The sequence below is a fragment of the Grammomys surdaster genome, unplaced genomic scaffold (genome assembly GCF_004785775.1).
Source record: "Grammomys surdaster isolate TR1022 unplaced genomic scaffold, NIH_TR_1.0 243, whole genome shotgun sequence".
Classification (NCBI taxonomy): domain Eukaryota; kingdom Metazoa; phylum Chordata; class Mammalia; order Rodentia; family Muridae; genus Grammomys; species Grammomys surdaster.
In genome coordinates this window covers 5826794-5849697 of record NW_021604688.1, presented here as the reverse complement: position 1 = coordinate 5849697, position 22904 = coordinate 5826794, and the positions used below count along the sequence as shown (strand labels likewise).

Sequence of the window (22904 nt, the reverse complement as noted above, 5' to 3'; positions counted from 1 at the left end):
CAGAAAGAGAGGGGGAGGGGGAGGGAGAGGGGAAAAGGGGAGAGGGGGAGAGGGGGAAGGGAGGGGAGGGGAGGGGAAGGGGGAGGGGGACGGGGCGCAGAGAGGCAGAGAGGCAGAGAGGCAGAGAGGCAGAGAGGCAGAGAGGCAGAGAGGCAGAGAGGCAGAGAGGCAGAGAGGCAGAGAGGCAAAGAGGAGAGGAGAAAGGCAAAATGGCACCAGACATAGACCCAAGTGATTCAAGTAAATAGGCAGATACGAAATTTAAAGATTAGGAATATTGAGATAACTTTCTATTCTGTGTGGGCATCTTGTGTACTGAGATTTTATTGATATATATCAATCCATTGATTAACTTTAAGCATCAAGAGTTTTGATTTACTGGGTTACTGGAAGATGGGTCCACAGACAACCAGGTGGCTGTGAAAGAACTAGCGGATCCAGGGACAAGCGGACCAGAGCTGGAAGCACAGCAACTGGTCTCAACAGGGGCTAGCTAGAGCGGACCAGGCAGGCCGCTGGTAGCAAGCATTAGTGAGGGAACATGGCGGTTAAGTCAGGAGCCAGCCGGACACTCTGCTTTCTAATATCTCCTGCTACACTGTCCGCGCGTGTGCGCACACACACACACACACACACACACAACACACACACACGCACGCACGCACCCACGCATACCTGTTTTCCTCTTTTCTCCTAAGGATATGTGATGTTTTCAATCCTCTTTTCCTTAATCAACCTTTTTTTTTTCTATTTAGTTTTCCTATTAACATTTAAAGATGTACTATCTACTTTTTTCAAAAAAGTAAAATAAATCCCTTCACCCTGCATCCCCTGTTACTATACTTCTTCCCCCTTTACAGCTTAACTTCTCCTGAGAGGCTTTCCATTGTTCCCACTTCCTCTCCTAATTAGTCATGACCTATCCCAACCAAGCCTTGATCCTATCAACCCAGCAAAACTATTTCTAATGCCCCAATATTGGTGAACCTATCAGTTAATTCTTCTTTGCATTGATCAATGAATAGAATTTGATATAAATGACTATTCACCAAACTTTGTTTGCTTAGCTTCAACGATAGCGCACTCAAAATTTTCCTATGCCTTTTATAATAATTCTTGCTCCTTCCCTTTCAACTTCTCTAGCCTAGCCATTCCTTGTCACTTAGAGAGTCTCAGGACCCCTGATTTGGAGTGTTTTCTTTCCTTATTCTATTGGGGGTCTTATTTAGTGAGACTGATTTCTTCCAAATTAATCTTTAGCTCAAGCCTATCTGCTAAAGTTAATGCTGACATACATAAAAGATACCTGAGAACTACAGTTCTTAAGTTCATCTTAAAGTCGGCTCTACACATAGCCTTTCCCATACTCCTAGCTGCTCAAGCCAACACCAAATCACAGTCTTGACTTTTATATCTCACATTCAGAAACTTCTGATGGCATAACCTTCAACATATACCTACAGCCCAACAACTTCTGACCAACAGTGTGACATAAATCCAAATCATAAATGAAAAGACTCTAACACAAGAGCTTATGTCATCACTGACAAATTAAAGGATCCAGCTTATACTTCCATATTGCTATTCATCACCATAGGAAATCAGGACTGGAACTTAAGCAGGTCAGGAAGAGAGAGCTGATGCAGAGGCCATGGAGGTGTGCTGCTTACTGGCTTGCCTCCTCTGGCTTTCTCAGCTTGCTTTCTTATAGAACCCAGGACTACCAGCCTATGGATGGTGCCACCCACAATGGGCCCTTCCACCTTGATCACTGATTGAGAAAATGGGTTACAGCTGGATCTCATGGAGGCAATTCCTTAAGGGAGGCTCCTTTTTCTGTGATAACTCCAGCTTGTGTTAAGTTGACACACAAAGCCAGCCAATCCAACTTGCATCCTTTAATTTGTCAGTGATGACATAAGCTCTTGTGTTAGAGTCTTTTCATTTATGATTTTCTCAGAATCTTCAGACTTACTCAGTCATTATCTTTAAGCCTTTGGTCATACATCACTGTTTGACTGAGGCCTTCACTGGCTAACAACACAAGTACTTAAAACTGCACAATTCTTGTTGGACATAAAGATCCAAAACCAGGGGACACACTCCCCCAGAAACACTCATGGACAGGATTTGCTGCAATAACATGAAGTTTATTGATGAATTGATAAAAGCCAGTGCACTGGGGTTCCCTTGCATGCAGGCAAGAAGAACCCGGAGCTAAAGCTAAGGGCAGTTTATATACCATTTTTACAGAGTTCACAAGGACAGTTAATTACTTTTTAAACAATAACCATAAAAGATTTCAAACAGCGGTTCCCAGGCCCAGTTTCTAAGTAACTCAAATTTGCACCTTATCTTTTACCACAAAGAAGTTTAGCTTAAGTGGCTTCTGTTTACCCAAGTGTACTGTGTTAAGGGTCTCATCCCCCTTTTAAACTCTTATCTTGGGCCCCTCTTAGTCTCTGGAGTGTGCTTCACCCAGGATGTGTCCTGGGGCAGTTAATTCTTGAGTTTACCGAAACCTGAGATTCTTGAGACCTGAAATTCCTACATTCCTACATTCTCTCCAAATGTGACCCTCTTCCCACTCTTTGGCCTTTATTTTTCTGTGTGGTACCTAGGATTAGTAGATACATCCATTTCATTTATTCATAACCTTATCTCTCTAAAATGTTAACACAAAAAATGATGGTTTTCAACCTGTATATTCAATTTGTATGGATTCCCAAACAAAAGAATACCTAGTTTATATTAAGCCATCCATCCACAAAGGTATAAAACTGATACTGATTTTTATGAAGTATGATCCCAACAACTCTAATTACTAATTTCAACAAACGGTTTAAAAAAACAGCATTAAAAGTTGTCTCTTCCAATACATACAACAATTACTTTGTCTCATCAAGAACTCAAATATTTAACTTATATAGAATGTCCCAACAAAGGTGTATTTTTTTTTAGAAAGATCAAAAGGACAACAGGCATATCAAGTAGATATTGGACCTACATCACACCTTATTTCTCTATTTCTTTAGTTAGAAGTACTTCAACAAGGACTACAAGTCATAGAACATTTTTGATGATGATAACACTTTATATCCCCAGAAGGAAAGTAGTTTCTGGGAGCTGGGGCAGAAATGGAATAGAGGAAGCAACAAGTGAAAGGAATAAGCTAGGTATTGCTTACTGTTCTCTAATCCTCAAAACAGTGAATCATTTGCCAGCAACACAGGTATATGCTATTACTATTTACCACAAAGGCTTTCAGATACATTCGTTTTACATCAGTGTAACGTTTTCATCTATTTTTATTTAAAAACTCAATGGCAGAGATGATAATTATTGCAATGTTTTGGGCCACTCCCTTGTAGTCTAAAACTTAATATTATTATTAATTTTGTTAATCCAGCAAGTACACATTAGTAACCAAATTTAGATATGTAGAAAGAGTATCCACTTCTAACACTACTATGAACTTTGTGGATTAATAAAGGAATAAATTCACAACCATACGATTATGATTTACTAGATGATTTAAACCATAAAATGCAATGTGGTATTCTCATTCTTCATACATAAAATGCCAAAACATTGTGTCAGCACTGCAAAATCAAAATGCAGAAGATACAAACAACTTCTTTTAAAGGTGATGACTGGTCACTGATTATCTGCTCTCATATGATAGAAACTGACAAACCTCTCAATCACATTTATTTAATTGTTTAAGTGAAGCAATGAAAAATATTTTACTCAATAATATACAAAGAATACCAGATCATGGTGCATACTATTTGTCTTTTTTCCTAGGGAAATTTTACCTTGGGAAAATGACCATCAAAGTGACAGAAAGAAATCAAGATCCAAAGACCAATATGTTTATAACTAACAATTTTTTCAGCAAATTGTCAGCAACAATGTAATATGACATAGTTATATGCCTTATGGAAATATAGAATGAAAGTATCAGAGGCTGAATGTTAATTGGTCATTAGATGGAAAGCCTTGGGGGGGGAGGAGATACCAATAACTTTCCAATTCCTTTCTTACATCTGAATTTCTATAACATAATTACCACATTTTCCCATACAATTCCACTTTCTCATCATTAGTGGATAGATGGAAATTCTTTTATACTTTACAGTAACTATTCAGTGTATGAGAAAACATAAAAGATAGGGACTATATTATCTGTTCTGTAACAAATGGTAAGTGTTAAGACTACATACATGTGCAGAAGTTGGCTATAACAAAAGCAAAGGTTTGGACCACACACTGTTAATTTGTTCAGTCCCAGGAAAACAAACTGTTACCTCCTCCGTTCTATATTAGAAAAATACCATTAGCTGTTATAAGCAAATAATTCTTGTTTCCTACGGAAAACACTGATCCCAATTTCCTGACTTTCTAACTCAGTACAGTGGTCCTAATGCACATATTTGCTTCTTGACTCTAATAGGTAAAGGGGAAAAAAAAGATTTGCTTTGAGAGTGCTTTGGTATGCTCTCTTCTACAGTACATGTCGGTAATTTCATTTGCTTCTCACCCACCTATCAGAGACAATCGGTAATTCTGTTTAGGGAACGCACAATTCTAAACACTCAGCAGCACAGAATGCAAAAGTATTCCTCCCCGAACACATGAAACTCTAACCTGAGTAACTCAATAAAGGAAACGGGTAATACAATTTTCTAAGTTTCCCTGGGAGCTAAGTAGAATAGAATGTCCAGAATGATTCTGCCAAAGGTAACAGTAATGCCTAAAACAATGTCATCACCACTCCTAGCAAATCAACTGGCCTCTTTGCAGGCACTCGGAAACACTGATTACATTTCCTCTCCCGAGTAATGCCCCTACAGCAATAAAGTATATAACCAAGACGAAAGTTTAGGATGCAACAGCTAACCTAATCCTAGAATTGAACCACTGTGAAATCTTGTCAGTTAGTGAACTGGGAATTCTAATTACTGCGCGGCTAGAAAGCTTCACAGCTTCCTGAACAAAAACAATCTCCAAACTTCAATTTCCAACAGAAGTGACCCACAATCTAGTATGTCAACGCTGCTTCAGGACATTTCCTATCTTATTCCCTAACTAGCTCCAGCAGAACTCGTCCCAATGAAGCCTACATCTCTCCTAATGGCGTGCTAGACAATACAGCATCACTAAAGGGCCTTAGGAGACCAAAAGGCAAATAAAACCACTTGATTTGCTCCTAGTGTTGGACACTTGGTAACTCCAAATTAAGAGAAAAAGACTCCCAGTCCAGCTAGCAACTGTGTCCACACTTGTTCTCCCTATCACTACAAGCTCACTTCACAATCAGCCAGTGATCTCCTGCAAGGGATGGCAGAGGGGCGCTTCCAGCCTTGGCTGAGACGCCCCCATTACAGGCCATCTTTGCAGAACCCACAGCTAAGGAGGGAGGGTTACCCATGAGCCAGAATTCCCACCTAGCGACACTTCGTCGCCAGGTGATGGGCGGGCCGGGCACCCAGCCTGAAGTGGAAAGGCCTGTCCCTAGCCCGGGGTCCGCGCCACGCTTCTCTGGCCTACATAAAGCCTCGCGCCCCCGCCCTCGCCACCCAGGAGGGCGCGGCGCCCCCTAGCAGCGGGGCAAAGGATACAGTCGCGGCTCCAGAACGCGGAGCCCGGCAGGGAGGGGCCCGCCGCGCCCGCCATCTTGAAACAACCGCCACTCGAGGCGTCGAGCCGGGGTCGCCACGCCCCGGCCGCCAGGCTCGGTCCTCATTGGCCGCTCGGCGCAGAGGCCCGCCCCCGCTTGCGCCTCCGGCCCCGGCGAGGGGAGAGGCTCCGGGCCGAGGCGAGGCGGGGTCGCGGAGATGTGAAGTGAAGCCCGGGCCAGGGTCGCGGGAACGAGCGCCCGGCGGAACCGCTGCTGCCAAAGCCGCCCGGGCCGCCCATCCTCTCCTAGCGGAGCCCTCAGGCGCTGAAAACTACAACTCCCGGCATGCCCTGAGCCCGACGGCCGCAGACCTGAGGCGGGGTCGGGCGCGTCAGCCGGCAGGCCGGCTGTCCACGGCGGCGCCGGGGACTGGGGCCGCCGCCGCCGCGCGCGGAGTGAGAACGCGTGCAATGGAGGAAACACCGCCCCCACTGCAAGCCGGCAGCAAGCCGCACCTTGAGAAGTTGACCCTGGGCGTCACTCGCATCCTGGGTGAGTGGAGTGGGACAATGGCTAGAAAGGACGAAGGTGGAGGGATGGGTGCTGGGTGGACTGCAGCTAAGCTGGAGCTGTCTGCGGAGAGCATCGCTGCCGCGAGTTCCCTAGATGGGGAGGGAAAGGGGGGCCGTATCTAACCAGGCTTGGAACGTGCGTGCTGAGAGTTCCGGGATGTTTGCCTTCCATCTGCAAAAAGGAGTAGAGAGAGTCCGCAGGCACCTGGAAGCCTGGAGGACGCGTCTCCCAGGAGGCTTCCTCAGCCCAGATTGTATCCTTGAAATGCAAGCCCTGCTCAATAGCAGAGTGATGCTGCCAGTATCCCAAGGCAGCCGATGCCCAATGCCTCTGAGTACAGCACCGAGCTGTGGAAAAGAACCAAAGCTGGCAGAGCTGAAGGGGATTGAGAGTTCTTTTTCCATTGTACGCTGGTTAAGTGACCACCACCACTGGGGCTACAAAGATAAAGAAACAGAGTGTGGGAAACAAACTAACTTCCTATCGGCCCAAAACAAATCAGTAATCTCTCAGAGACTAAGGTATTAGAGGCCTAGAGGTGCCTGGCCTTTCTGGAAAGTTAAGAAGAATCATATCCTAGAGTTGATTTGTAGATTTTCCAGGCTAAAGGAAGGGGCGGGGTACAGCTGTCTTACAGGTTGAGAAAATATGTTTTGATGCTTTGCTCTCACAACTGTAAAGAAATTGGGATTTCTCTATGGTGATCTACAAGTTCCCTGTATCATCTGTTTTCATCTTGCTGTGTACACTGCTTTACCGAGGACATCTTGCTGTTGACGCTATAACTTTAAAGACACTTTTAAAGCTTTAACTTTTAAGCTTGTTCTTCCTGTAACCAATTTTAGTTATCCTGGCCTGCGGCCTCCTGGAATTATCTCCATCCCAATGTCTCCTGTTCATTTTTCAAATTTCTGATCAAAGAATTATCTCTAATAAACCTCACTCAAATACACCCTTCCACCTTGCTCTCTCATAAACAATTTTTATTCACCTTAGCAGCAACTATGAGCACTGTGTGAAATTGTTTTATTTGGCTTTTTTCTGTAATAGAAATCTACGATCAGGCCTGATTTAGTCTAGGAACGTGTGATTTGTTTAATATGTAAAAAGGAATGTAATAGAATGTTAGTAGAACAAAGGACAAAGCCTACATTATCAGTAACTGCCAAAAAGGTACTTGACAAATTGAAAAGAAAAGTGTATGTTATGAATAGAAATTACCAGTAATATTGACACATCTGTAAACCCATCAAGGGGAAAGGAGTGTGGTGGTGATCACGAAGTCAGGCTGAGCTAATAAGATTTTTTTCCCTCAAAATAATAATGAAAAAATAGACTAGAAAGCACTATCATCTTGATAAGGGGCATCTGTGAACGATCTCGTAGCTGACGTCGTGTTGAAAGACTACCTGCTTTATTTACTCTTAAGCTCAAGAGCAACAAACTATGCTAAAAGGGGAGCAAAACTGGTCCAGGTGTGCTAATTCACAAGGCTCATTTTTGTCCCAGCAGAAAGAGATAAAGCAAAATCAACAAAAGGCAAAAAGCAGGCAAGAAAGCTTAAAAAAAAAAATCTGTGAGAGTTTTCAAGAGTCTTCTCACTGGAACTTCACAGGGCATACTTAATTTCTCTAGCAACATGTTTGTAACAGTATGTCTAAAGTGTCCTTTTAAACTGAAGAGTCCAGAATTTCCTTACCTAGCATGTACCAACTTCCAGTCTCCCCCCCACCACCACCCCCAAAACCATATATTTAACATACTTTATTTGAATTTCAGTTTGGAGACAGTGAACCATTTTCATCTAATGATGATGGAAACCTCACTGAAATCCAGCTTCGTAAATGCCATCCAAGAGCCAACTTTATAAGTAGGTCTTGTAAAAGACTGATGTCATCTCAAGTCTACTATGCTGGATGTTTTCAATCGTAGCATTTCTACTCAGCATTGTAATAGAAATTCTGGCCAGGGAATTAGGCAGGAAAAATGAAGTAGATAAAAAGAAAACTAAAGATGCCTTTGTTTGCAAATTATAATCTCTTACAAATTAACCCTAAGTAATATATATTCTCTCTCTCTCTCTCTCTCTCTCTCTCTCTCTCTCTCTCTCTCTCTCTCTCTCTCTCATCCTCAACTATACAGTTGCAAAAGGCAATACAAAAATGAAATTAAGTTAACAAAGAAGTCTGTGACTTTTGCACTAAAACAGTAAAAGTCTTTTGAAGTATATTAAGACCAAAATGAGTAAGAAGTATCATCTTAAGAGTGGTTTTCCCCAAGTAGATCCTACAAATTTAGGGTCTGCAATTACTAGCAAATCTCAACACCTCTATTGCAGAAACTGACATATTAACCCTAAAGTTAATATCAAAATATAAGAGGCCAGGAATACTCCTCCCCTCAAAAAAATATCTTGAAACAGAACATTTTTTTCTTTTTGAAAATGTACTACACTGGAGCTTACTAAATATTTGGGAAATGACAGTAGTGATTATATAACAATTTGAATATTTATGTCACTTATCTCTATACTTAAATGTGTTAAAAAAGATTTGTTTTTTTGTAACATGTAGTTGCTACAATGAAGATAATAGATACCCTGGGACTACCATTACAGTTATGAGCTGCCATGGTGGTGTTGGCAGTGAAACCTGGATCCTCTCAATGTGTAGCCAGTGTTCTTAACTGCTGACCCATCACTCCAGGCCCCCTTAGTTTTGGTTTTAAGCAACTTAGAACTAATGAATAGGATTTTAAATAGGATACAAACAAGAAGAGTTCATAAAAATTAATAAAATGTGTTATGTGGATACCAAGTGACAACACAGCCCCAAATAAAATATTTGTAAATTACAATATGAACAGAGATTACAGGGTGTCTATAAAGAACTCTAGAAGTTTAGCAATTAAAGACAATCTAAAAGTTCCCAGTTGATATTTCTTTGAACCATATTTATATAAAGGTGACAATCAGATAAACAGATCAAAGCCAGAGTTAGATACTATTACCCCTCCACTAGATTGGCCATAATAAAGACTGGTATGAGTGTTGTCAAATATTTGTGAGGTTTGTTCAATCTTTATGGGTTGTTGGTGAAATTGTAAACTGGCATAGCAACTTTGAAGAAGGGTTTGACTTTCTTCAGAAGATTAAACATGGAATTACAATAAGATTCAGCAATTACACTTTATTTATCCATGAGAAAAAAAATCATTTACATACAAATATTTGTTCCCAAATATTCTTAGTAGTATTACTGGTAGTAACGTAAATTGAAAACCACTGAACTATCCAACTAATGAATGGATGTAAAAATCAAAGTAAGATATACAATAGAAAAATATTTTTTAATTTTAAAATATTTTTCTCACATAATATATCCTGATTACAGTTTCCTCTCCCTTTTCTCCTCCCTGTTTCTCCCACCTCCCTTCCCACCCATATCCACTCCTTTTATGTCTCTCATTAGAAAACAAACAGGCTTCTAAAGTATAATAATGAAATATTATGAAATAAAATACAATAAGATAAAACAATTTACCACAGAAGAGTTGAACAAGAGTAACAAACAGAAAGAAAAGAGCACAAGAGAAGGAAAAAAATCAGAGACCCACTCTTCACATACTCAGGAATCTGCTAAAACCACTAACCTGGAAGCCATAATATACACACAGCACCTGGTGCAGACCTTTGCAGGCCCCACATGCAACTCATTCTCAGAGTTCACATAACCATTAATCATGTGGATTAGAGGGTCTTGTTTTCTTGGTGTCCGTATCCCCTCTGGCTCTTATACCCTTTCCTCTTAGTCCTCTTCAGCTGGGTTCCCTGAGCTCTGAGTTAAGGGATTTGAAGGAAAAATCCTATTTAGGGCTGAAAGTTCCAAGGTCTCTCATTCTCTGCATCCTATCTGGCTGTGGGTCTCTGTATTTGTTCTCATCTGCTGTAGAAGGAAGTGTCTCTGATGGTGCCTAAGCAAGGCACTGATCTATGAATATAGCAGAGTGTCATTAGGAGTCATTTTAATGCTAGTTTGGGTTTTTTTTTTTAATTTGTCTTTGTTTGTTTGATTTTGCTGTTTTCTTTCTTAGAACAGCAGGATTTGGTTTTATCCTAGGTAAAACCATCTATTCACAGGTCCTTGGTCACCCAGGTAGTGTCAGGATGAGGTCCATCTTGTGAAGCAGGCCTTAAGTCAAATGAGATATTGGTTGGTTTTTTTGTACAAGCTTTGTGCTACCATTGCCCTAACATATCTTGTAGGCAGAACACCCTTGTAAATCAGAGGATTCGTGGATGGCTTGGTGTTTAAGTTTCTCATCTGGTAGTTTCCAAAGTACATTACTGTACCAAAGACACCCATCAAAGAGAAGTGAAAGCTCCATTCAGCACCAGTTCTACATGGCCATGTTCAACACATTGTGTTGGTGTTGTCTTCAACAACTTAGCATCAGTTTGAAGAGAGGAACTTATAGTCTTGGCAACAGCCTGGATTCCCATGGGAGCCCTTTGGCTAACAGCTCAATTAGATGTGACCCAATCCCAGTACTGACAGCTTCCTTTGGTGATGAGAGTTTGATGGTTAGAGCTCTATCTTTCCCATTTTTGGCAATTTTCTTTAGATTGCCTTCATATATGTGCATATTTTAGGAAGCTTCCACTGTATTTGGTTTCCATCTATCTCTCAAATGGCCCTCAATTTTAGCTGTCTCACTCTGTATTCCCTCCCTTGTCCTCTTTCCTTCTCACTCCCACTGATCTGTTGTCCCATCCTGCCCCCCAAATCCATTCATAACTATCTATTCTTTTTTCCTTTCTTAAAGCGATCTCTGTGCCTACACCTACTCCCAGTCTCGTACTCTGTACCTAACCTCTATGGATCTGTATAGTGTAGCTTCGTTATCATTGACTTAACAGCTAATATCCACAGAGAAGCAAGTATATACCATATTTGTCTTTCTGGGTCTGAGTTACCTTACTCAGGATGATTTTTTTTTCTAGTTCCATCCATTTGCCTGCTAATTTCATTTTTTAAACAGCTGAATAATGTTCCATTGTGTAAATATACCACATTTTCTTTATCCATTCTTCTGTTGAGGGACATCTAGATTGTTTCCAATTCCCTTTTGTACCTATATTTCATCCAGCTTTCTCTTCTCTCTCTCTCTCTCTTGCTCCTTCCCAGTGGGATCCATCCATCCTACACCCCTGTCATGTGGAATCCCTTCTCTCTCTCCTGTTTTTTTTTTTTTGGGGGGGGGCTCCTTTGTTTTCCTGCCTAGCCATTGGCCACTGGCAACTTTATTTCCCAATCAGAGCAAACTGGGAGCAGGCTTCCTTTAATCTACTTGTGGACACTGCGAAAGGTTTTTAGGTAGCATAATTAGCATAAGCACATAAGCTGCTATATTTCCTCTTTTAGAAATTCTCTGTTTAGATAAATCTGTACCTCATTCTTTAATTGGTTTATTTGTTTTCTTAGCATCTAGTTTTTCAAGTTCTTTATATATTTTGAATATTAGAACGTTACTGGATGTGTTGTTGGTAATTTTTTCTCATTCCCTAGGATACCAAATAATAGTATCCTTTGTCTTGCAGACGATTTCCTGGGGTTCCATTTTTTATTGATCTTAGTGTCTGTACTAATGGTATTCTGTTCAGAAAGTCTTTTCCTGTGCCTATGAATTTAAGACTATTCCCTGCTTTCTCTTCTAAGTTTTGTGTATCTGGTTTTATGTTAAAGTCTTTAATCAATTTGGAGTTGAGTTTTGTGCAGTGTGTTAAATATGGATCTGTTTGGATGCATCCATCCAGTGTGACCAGCACAAGCACTGTATACAGAAATACAATGTGTATTTCTCAAAAGTCTGGTGTCCAGTTTGAATTTATGTCTGAATCTTCAATTCAATGTCATTGGTCAACATATTTATTTTTGTACCAGTACTGTGCCCATTTCATTACTATAGGTGGTGCTCTTTCTACCCAGCTGACCCAGTTTCCATGACAGACTGTTGCCATGCCAGCCCCATGCTTCCAAATTACCACAGCTAGCTGGGGTGCACTTCTCAGAAAACCCACTCTTTGCCTCTGTACCTTTCTCTCCGGAACCTAGTTGAGTCACTGTGTGAAGGTAAACACCACACAAACTTAGTTTAGAATCAACAGGTAACACAATCATTGGGCGCAGCAACTAGCATCCTAATTTGTAAGCCATTCTAAGTTAAATCCTCTTGTGGTGGACCTCAATGGATCTGCCACCTGAAAGGCGGCCTCGGCTACCTACATTTTGGCCTCCATGCCCCTCTTCCATCCCAAAGCCAAGTCTCCCTCTTCTACTGTCTCTCCAGCCTGCTCGCCTACTCGCCCAGTGATTGGTTTCTTGAAATCTTTATTCATTAGGGGAAGGTTCATAAGACTTAGTCACCTGACTATGAGATTTACTCCTCCCCTCAGACTGCCCCTCCCTGGAAGCGGAATTAGCATCGAAATACAAAAAGCACCAGGGCTATCCTTAACTCTAGGTTTTGGGAATGATGATTTCCTTGCATATCTTTTGTCATTCAAGATTGTTTTCAGTGCCTTGAGTTTTCTGTGTTTCCATATGAAGGTGAAAATTGTTCTTTCAAGATTAATGAAGAATTGTTTCGAAATTTTAATGGGGCTTTCATTGAACCTGTAGCTTGCTTTTGGTAAGATATCCATTTTTACTACATTAATTCTACCAATAACTGAACATGGTTTATCTTCTTCAGTTTCTTTCTTCCGTGTCTTAAAGTTTTTATCCTACAAGTCTTTCACTTGTTTGGTTACCTCAAGGCATTTTATATTATTTGAGGCTATTGTGAAAGTTGTTTGTTTTCTGATTGCTTTTTAGTCCATTTGTCATATGTATATAGGAGGGCTACTGATTTCTGTGTCCCTCTCCTTTGCTGAAAGTGTTTATCAGATGTAGGGGTTTCCCAGTGGAACTTTTTGGGATCATTTATGTATACTACCATATCATCTGCATATAATCATACTTTGACTTCTTCCTTTCCAATTTATCTCCAGTTCTCTTATAGCTCTAGGGAAGACTTCAAGTACTATATCGAATAAGTATAGAGAGAGTGGGCAACCTTATCTTGTTCTTAATTTTAGTGTAAATACATTTCTTGCATTTATGTGAATGTTGACTATGATCTTGTTGTAAACTTCCTTTATGTTGAGATTTGTCTCTTGTATCCCTAATCTCTCAAGAACTTTTATCATACATGGATGTTGGATTTTGTCAAAGGCCTTTTCTGCATCTGATGAAATAATCATGTATTTTGTTTTGTTTTTACTTTATTTGGTAGATTACATTTGTTGATTTTCATATATTAAACCATTCCTCTATCTCTGGGATGAAGCCTGCTTGATCATAGTGGGTATCTTTTTGATGTACTCTTAGATTCGATTTGTAAGTATTTTATTGAGTATTTTTGCATCTATCTTCATATGGAAAATTGGTCTATAATTCTAATTTTTGTTGTTGTTGAGTCTTATGTGGTTTGAATATCAGGGTGATTGTGACCTCATAAAATGAATGTTTCTTCTGTTTTTATTTTGTGAAATAGTTTGAGGAATAGTTGGCATTAACTCTTCTTTGAAAGTCTGGTAGAATTCTATGCTAAAACTATCTGGCCCTGAACTTTTTTGGTTGGGGGATTTCTAATGACTGCTTCTATTTTACTAGGGGTTATGAGACTATTTATCTGATCTTGATTAGTGATTTGCTAATTTTCCATTTCTTTTAGATTTTCCAATTTTGGGGCAGTTTTTAGCATGTCCATATAATTCTCTGAATTTCCTAGGTGTCTGTTGTTCTATTTGCCTTTTCATTTCCAGTTTTCTTAATTTGGATATTCTCTCTGCTTTTTAATTAATTTGGATAAAGATATTTTGATTTTATTGATTTTTTTTATTGAAAAAAAAAAAACCAGGTCTTTATTTCATTGATTCTTTTGTATTGTTTATATTTTATAGATTTCAGCCTGGGTATGATCATTTCTTCCTGTCTACTACTTTTGGGTATAATTTCTTCCTTTTGTTCTAGAATTTTCAGATATGCTGATAATTTGCTAATACAAAATCTCTGCAGTTTTGTTAATGTAGGCACTTAGTTGTAGCAGGACACTTATTCCGCAACATTGTATTCAAAGTGAAGCTCAGTGATTAGCAGTAGAAGAGGAGGTGGGAGAGAAAGAGAGAAAATGGAGGAGAAGAGGGGGGCTATCAGCCATGGAGAACCACGGATGAGTTGAAAGCTGTCTGGGTAGCAACTTCTATCAAAAGGTTAGATATTGGGTGATAATAAATATAAATCCTTTAGATAATCATTCAGCTTTAAGAATCTAATTTCTACTGGGTACTTCAAGGATGGCAGATATTGTCTGAAGTTCAGCTGAGCTTTGAGGCATCCCCCACACTGGCGTCTCGTGGGTGCCAGGGCCTGTTCGTCCAGCTAGTCAGAGCCCTGGTCAGAACCAAGGAACAACAAGAACATGGCAGCTGCCCAGGAACAAGCTGGACCAGGCACTGTTTTCTAAATATCACCCCTTACAGTTAGTGCTGTGAACTTGCCTCTTAGCACCTCCTTCATTGTGTCCCATAAGTTTGGGTATGTTGTACATTTGTTTTCATTGAATTCTAGAAAGTCTTTAATTTCTTCCCCCCTCCCTCTGGTCCCCCACTCCCAGCCCGACTCATTCCAGACCCAAAGTCAACTGTAGCTGTCTTAGACACCTATATGAGGACATCAGATCTCATTATGGATGGTTGTGAGCCACCATGTGGTTGTTGGGATTTGAACTCATGACCTCCAGAAAAGCAGTCAGTGCTCTTAACCACTGAGCCATCTCAACAGCCCAAAAGTCTTTAATTTCTTTATTTCTGTCTTGCCCCATTTTTCATTAAGTAGAGAGATGTTTGGTTTCCATGGCTTTTATAAGCTTTCTTCTTTCTTTTTGTTTTGTGTTTCTGTTGTTGATACTAAAATTGCCACGCCAGCTTGGGTTTTAGGTTCATTTGCTTGTAACAACTTTTTCCATCCTTTTACCCTGAAGTGATGACTATACTTGATGTTAAGGTGTGTTTCTTGGATCCTATTTTTATACCCAGTCTATTAGTCTCTGTCTTTTTATTGGAGAATTGAGACTATTGACATTGAGAGTTAATAAGAGAGAATAAGCAGTGTTTGCTGATTCTTGTTGTTTTATTGTTATGTTGTGTTTGCTCTTGAGCATGCTTGTGTGTGTTTCCCCTCTTTTGATTTGTTGGTCTGCGATTATTTATTCCCTATATTTTTGGGGGGTGTAGTTAACTGTTGGAACACGGTTTATGAATAAAGCAGTGTAAGATTTCTCGGACCTCATGAGAAAACTCCAAGTAAACAAAGAGTCTTGTAATCTGTTCCTCCTTACGAGCAAGCTCATATAACACATGGCGTTCATTCTTAGAATGTGCTTTAGATGCCCTTTCCAGGTGTAGCAGATAGTAATGAGTTTTCCTTGAGATTATTTACAACTGGCTTTTGGTTATTTGTTTATATGCCCCTATGGAAAAACATGCCTGGGCCACATGTGGCTTGTCCTTATGATTGTAAACTTTACTCAGGTGACTTTTCTTAACCTCAAGTATACATTGTCTGATGCTCTGAATAAAGTTGGCTATTGCATGAGACTTTAGTCTGTCCCATTTTTAGGCCCTGCTCTCTCATGTTCACACCACCAACTGGAGCTGTAAATAATGAACCTCTTTAGATTGCAGTTTTCCTTCTAGTGCTTTCTGTGGGTATAGATTTATAGACAAAAATTGTTTAAATTTGGTTTTATTGTGGAATGCTGCCTGTGCCCTGGACCACCTGCTACCCAATCTTACTTGCGTTTGAGGGTTGGAGATGAGGTGGCACAGACTCCTGGAACAGGTGAGAACACTGCAGCAAGCTCGTATGAACACTCCCACAAGCACGTTTAATAATCCATGGGGGGGGGCACCCTTTATACCTTCTACCTGAGTCCCATTGGTTCCAAGCAAGCATCTCTTCCAAGCAGCAGGAGGAGGATCTGAGGAGGTCCATAGGAAGGAGGAAAGCAGAGTGTTCCACCACTATCTGCTTAGTTCCATGGGAACTGGCAAATACTTCTAATAGAGGTTGGTAACAACATTGCCTAGCTTAGACTAGTTTTTAAATCCTGAACTCCATCAAGTAGAATGATATGTTCAGATGAATTTTATTTAGAAGAATCAAGTCTTTCTTTTTTGTTGTTTTTTTCTGGTTTTTTGAGACAGAGTCTTTCTGTGTAGTCCTGACTGTCCTGGAACTTGCCATGTAGATCATATTAATCTCTAGCTGCCTGCCTTCCTCTGATTCCTAAGTACTGGATTAAAGTACTGCACCACTACTCCTGGATAAGTCTTATTTCTTATAGAAAGTTAAAGTGGTGCTATTCCTCATTCTTTTTAACTGTAAGGACCAAATACTTGGGTATTTACTAAGAAGTCCAGTGTGAAATCACTGAAATTTTAGAATCTCTGTATTTTGTTCAACTAGATAAATGTAGAGAGTTGTAGAGGGTTAGGTGGTAGTCTTCCTTCAAGTTAGGCTGTGTCCTTCAAAGATATGGTATTGGGCTTAGAGGGCTCAGTCAGTCCTTTTCTTTGCTGACAGGGGATGTAAACACTCATAGAAGGATTGGATAGCCACAGAGCAGTCCATCAACACTTAATCAACATAAAGCACAAAATGTGAGTGAGTCAGTTACAACTTTGTACTCTGTTTTACGTCTTCTAGAATCTTCTCCAGGTGTGACAGAGGTGAGCATAATAGAAAAGCTGCCTGCTGAACGTCATATGATTTCTTCATGGGAACAGGTAAGTGTTTCTGTGTGAAATTTTTAATCTCCCAACAAAGAAAAGTCAAATGCCCCTGGGAAGGGCAAGCGATTTATTCTTAAGTCAGGTCACAGCTGCCTTTTATTCCATTCACTTTCCCAGCCAAGTGTCTCTTCTGGCCCCTGGTAAGCCTGTGGAAGCGGTGGGTGTTATCCACTCTGATGCTATACACCTCTGTGTGTATACACACACACACACACACACACACACACACACACACACACACACTGCATCACCCCACACACTCCATACAGAAATTTCAAGTTCAACCATGGAAGGAAAAGATGCCTAGTAGTATATATACATCATGCTAAACAGAAAATGGGTAAGTGTTTCAGGAAACCACAAACCAGATCTGAGGCTGGTTCTAACTAGTTTTCCTCTGGTGGTTAAATCAGATTTAATGCTTTTCATTAACAGAACTTTTCAGGGTTCAGATGTAATGAAAGACTCTGCCTCTTAATTTTCACAGCATCCCAGCGCCAGGAGAGTTACGTTATTATTAAGCATCTTGGTGACATAACATGGTTACAGAGTCCCTGACAGTTCTTGATTGACTAGACTCTCCAGTGCAATGTGCTGATAGTTGAACTACAGCTCAGAGTTTGGCAAAAGATCACTTTTCTTTTCAGTATTCCTTAGAGTATGACCATAGATTCTAAGCTTTCTTGCAGATCTATCCTTCACACACTTCTGTGAATTTATTATAAGCATTTTACCACATAATAAGTGACAATCCCCTTCAACTCCACAAACTCTCACTCCTTTGGTTAGTGCTTCATTTCCTCCCTCTTCAGTACATTGGCAGCTTCCTTTTATATAGGGTCTTGCTAATTTCTTTGAAATCTAAATAAAAAAAGCAAAACATTCCATTTGTTTCTCCTTCTACCTATGTGTTTAGTCATATGTTCCTTTGCAGGCAAAACAAGAAAAACATGTCTAAGTCAGGGTTCAGGAAGTATTTTCTGTTAAAGGAACAAATGATAGTGTAATCTCTGTGGCCTTCCAGTCTGTCACAGCAACTCACTTCTGGTGTGGGAGCATTGAAAGCAGCCATCAACAGTACTAAAATGCAAGTGCGTGACTGAGGAAATATTGTTTTAAACAAAAATGAAGGGACAACAGAACATGGTGGTACGTGCCTTTAATCCCAGCACTAAGAAGGCAGAAGCAGGCAGACCTCTATGAATTTGAGGCCAGCCTGATCTGCAGAGTGAGTTCCAGGATAGCCAGGGCTACCCAGAAAAACTCTGTCTCAACAAAGTGACCTGACAGGCATAGAAGGCCTATGTGCTGTAGTTTACCAAGCCCTGGTCTAAGTGATTGTTCCATCTTTCACCTCTAGGTTATTCTTCAACTAGCTAACTACAGCCTCTCTTCCTTCACTGCCATTTCTTGACACCACTCTGTCACATCATTTGCTTGTCTATTTTTAGTATCAGGGTAATATTGTCTGTGTAAATTAATTTAGAGGTTGCCTCTTTTCTTTTTTTTTTTTTTCTTTAATTTTTTTATTGGATGTTTTATTTAAATTTAATATGTTGTCCCCTTACCCCCGGCCCCCCCCCCCCCGGAACCCCCCCTCCCCTCCCAGCCCGGTTTTTTTTTTTGTGGATGTAACCTCTATCTACCCCCCCACTCCCACCTCCCCACCCTCAAAACTCCCACCCCCTGGGGCGTCCAGCCTTCATGAGGTCAAGGATCTCATCTTCCACCTGTGCCCAGCAGGGCCCTCCACTCTTATATATTCAGCTAAGGCCCTGGATCCCTCCATAAGTGCTCCCAGGCTGGTGGTTTAGACCCTGGGAGCTGTGGTTGGTTGGTATTGTTGCTCTCCTCATGGGGCCACAAATCCTTTCAGCTCCTTCAGTCTTCACTCTAACTCCTCCATTGAGAACCCCATGATCACTTCAATGGCTAGTTGTGAGCATCTGCCTCTGAATATGTCAGACTCTTGAAGACCTCTGAGGAGACATCCATATCAGGCTCTTATCAGCATGCACTTCCTGACTTCCACATCAGCATCTACCTTTGGTGACTGCACATGGGATGGATACTCAGGTGGAAAGGTCTTCAGACGGCCCCTCCTTCAGTTTTTGTCCCTCGCTTTGTCTCCATATTTGCTCCCTTGAGTATTTTGTTGCTCCTTCTAAGAAGGACCGAATCACCCCCACTTGGTCTTCATTCTTTATGGACTTCATGTGGCCTGTGAGTTGCATCTTGGGCATTTTAAGGTTCTGGGCTAATATCCAATAATCAGTGAGTAAATACCATGTGTGTTCTTTTGTGATTGGCTTACCTCACTCAGTATGATAATTTCTAGTTCCATCCATTTACCTAGGAACCTCTCAAATTCATTGTTTTTAATAGCTGAGTAATACTCCATTGTGTAAATATACCACATTTTTTTAATCCATTCCTCAGTTGAAGGACATCTGGGTTCTTTCCAGCTCCTGGCTATTATAAATAAGGCTGCTATGAACATAGTTGAGCATATGTCCTTATTATATGTTCGAGCACCTTCTGGGTATACGCCTAGGAGTGGTATAGCTGGATCCTCGGGTAATGCTATGTCCAATTTTCTGAGGAACCGCCACACTGATTTCCAAAGTGGTTGCACCATCTTGCAGTCCCACCAACAATGGAGGAGTGTTCCTCTTTCTCCACACCCTCGCCAGCATCTACTATCACCTGAGTTTTTAATCTTAGCCATTCTGACTGGTGTGAGATGGAATCTCAGGGTTGTTTTGATTTGCATTTCCCTGATGACTAAGGATGCCGAGCATTTCTTTAGGTGCTTCTCGGCCATTGGAGTTTCTTCTGTTGAAAATTCTTTGTTAAGCTCTATACCCCATTTTTTAATAGGGTAATTTGGTTGTCTGGAGTCTAATTTCTTGAGTTCTTTGTATATATTGGATATTAGCCCTCTATCAGATGAAGGATTGGTAAAGATCTTTTCCCAATTTGTTGGTTGTCGTTTTGTCCTATTGACAGTGTCCTTTGCCTTACAGAAACTTTGCAATTTTATGAAGTCCCATTTGTCAATTCTCGATCTTAGAGCATATGCCATTGGAGTTCTGTTCAGGAACTTTTCCCCTGTGCCCAAGTATTCGAGGCTTTTCCCCACCTTCTCTTCTATTAGTTTCAGTGTATCTGGTTTTATGTGGAGGTCCTTTATCCACTTAGATTTGAACTTTGTACAAGGGGATAAGAATGGATCAATTTTCATTCTTCTACATGTTGTCCTCCAGTTGAACCAGCACCATTTGTTGAAAATGCTGTCCTTTTTCCACTGGACAGTTTTAGCTCCTTTGTCAAAGATCAAGTGACCATAGGAGTGTGGGTTCATTTCTGGGTCTTCAATTCTATTCCATTGATCTTCCTGCCTGTCTCTGTACCAATACCAGGTAGTTTTTATCACTATTGCTCTGTAGTACAGCTTGAGGTCAGGGATGGTGATTCCTCCCGAAGTTCTTTTATTGTTGAGAATAGTTTTCGCTATCCTGGGTTTTTTGTTATTCCATATGAATTTGAGAATTTCCTTTTCTAACTCTGTGAAGAATTGAGTTGGGATTTTAATGGGGATTGCATTGAATCTGTAGATTGCTTTTGGCAAGATGGCCATTTTTATTATATTAATCCTGCCAATCCATGAGCATGGGAGATCTTTCCATCTTCTGAGATCTTCTTCAATTTCTTTCTTCAGAGACTTGAAGTTCTTGTCATACAGGTCTTTCACTTGCTTGGTTAGATTCACACCAAGGTATTTTATATTATTGGCAACTATTGTGAAAGGTGTCATTTCCCTAATTTCTTTTTCAGTCTGTTTATCTTTCATGTAGAGGAAGGCTGCTGATTTGTTTGAGTTGATTTTATAACCAGCCACTTTGCTGAAGTTGTTTATCAGGTTTAGGAGTTCTCTGGTGGAAGTTTGGGGGTCACTTAAGTATACTATCATATCATCTGCAAATAGCGATATTTTGACTTCTTCCTTTCCTATTTGTATCCCTTTGACTTCTTTTTGTTGTCTAATTGCTCTGGCTAAGACTTCCAGTACCATATTGAATAGGTAGGGGGAGAGTGGGCAGCCTTGTCTAGTCCCTGATCTTAGTGGGATTGCTTCAAGTTTCTCTCCATTTAGCTTGATGTTGGCTACTGGTTTGCTGTAAATTGCTTTTACTATGTTTAGGTATGGGCCTTGAATTCCTGATCTTTCCAAGACTTTTATCATGAAGGGATGTTGAATTTTGTCAAATGCTTTCTCAGCATCTAGTGAGATGATCATGTGGTTTTTTTCGTTGAGTTTGTTTATATAGTGGATTAGATTGATGGATTTCCAAATATTGAACCATCCCTGCATTCCTGGGATAAAACCTACTTGATCATGATGGATGATTGTTTTGATGTGGTCTTGGATTCGGTTTGCTAGAATTTTATTGAGTATTTTTGCATCGATGTTCGTAAGGGAGATTGGTCTGAAGTTCTCTTTCTTTGTCGGGTCCTTGTGGGGTTTGGGTATGAGTGTAATTGTAGCTTCATAGAACGAATTGGGTAGTGTTCCTTCTGTCTCTATTTTGTGGAATAGTTTGAAGAGAATTGGTATTAGGTCTTCCTTGAAGGTCTGATAGAATTCAGCGCTAAAACCATCTGGTCCTGGGCTTTTTTTAGTGGGGAGACTTTTAATGACTGCTGCTATTTCCTGAGGGTTTATGGGACTATTTAGATGGTTTATCTGCTCCTGGTTTAACTTCGGTACCTGGTATCTGTCTAGGAAATTGTCCATTTCATCCAGGTTTTCCAGTTTTGTTGAGTATAGGCCTTTGTAGTAGGATCTGATGATTTTTTTAATTTCTTCCGTTTCTGTTGTTATGTCTCCCTTTTCAGTTCTGATTTTATTAATTTGGATACTGTCTCTGTGCCCTCTGGTTAATCTGGCTAATGGTTTATCTATCTTATTGATTTTCTCAAAGAACCAACTCCTGGTTTTATTGATATTTTGTATTGTTCTTTCTGTTTCTATTTGATTGATTTCAGCCCTGAGTTTGATTATTTCCTGCCTTCTATTCCTCCTGGGTGTATTTGCTTCCTTTTGTTCTAGAGCTTTTAGTTGTGCAGTCAACTTGTTAGTGTGTGCTCTTTCCAGTTTCTTTTTGTAGGCACTTAGAGCTATGAGTTTTCCTCTTAGCACTGCCTTCATGGAGTCCCACAAGTTTTGGTATGATGTGTCCTCATTTTCATTGAATTCTAAAAAGTCTTTAATTTCTTTCTTTATTTCTTCCTTGAGCAAGTCATCATTGAGTAGAGAGTTGTTCAGTTTCCATGTGCACATGGGTTTTCCATTGGTTTTTGTCATTATTAAAGACCAGTCTTATTCCATGGTGATCTGATAAGATGCAAGGGATTATTTCAATCTTTTTGTATCTGTAGAGGCTTGTTTTGTGACCAATTATATGGTCTGTTTTGGAGAAGGTATCATGAGGTGCTGAGAAAAAGGTATATTCTTTTGTTTTAGAATGAAATGTTCTATAGATGTCTGTTAAGTCCATTCGGTTCATAACTTCTGTTAATGTCAAAGTGTCTCGGTTTAGTTTCTGTTTCCATGATCTGTCCATTGCTGAGAGTGGGGTGTTGAAATCCCCCACTATTATTGTGTGAGGTGTAATGTGTGTTTTGAGCTTTAGTAAAGTTTCTTTTATGTATGTAGGTGCCCTTGCATTTGGGGCATAGATGTTCAGAATTGAGAGTTCACCTTGGTAGATTTTTCCTTTGATGAGTATGAAGTGTCCTTCCTTATCT

At 40.3% G+C, this 22904-nt stretch overlaps 2 protein-coding genes across 3 annotated transcripts in view; one reads left to right on the top strand and one right to left on the bottom strand.

Annotated features, from left to right (window-relative positions):
- The window catches only part of LOC114627175 (protein hinderin-like), a 31625-nt gene extending 25920 nt beyond the window's left edge, over positions 1-5705 (bottom strand). Inside the window, exon 1 of the mRNA XM_028774874.1 lies at positions 5625-5705. Coding sequence (XP_028630707.1) covers positions 5625-5679 — 55 coding nt within the window. The 5' untranslated portion in view covers positions 5680-5705. The remainder of the gene's footprint in view (positions 1-5624) is intronic.
- A 349-nt stretch (positions 5706-6054) lies between these two features.
- Positions 6055-22904, top strand: part of Tpgs2 (tubulin polyglutamylase complex subunit 2) — a 38541-nt gene continuing 21691 nt past the window's right edge. For both annotated transcript variants that reach the window (XM_028774812.1, XM_028774811.1), the window contains exons 1-2: positions 6055-6175; positions 17008-17087. In XM_028774812.1, the coding sequence (XP_028630645.1) occupies positions 6094-6175; positions 17008-17087 (162 nt within the window). In that variant the 5' untranslated portion in view covers positions 6055-6093. The remainder of the gene's footprint in view (positions 6176-17007; positions 17088-22904) is intronic.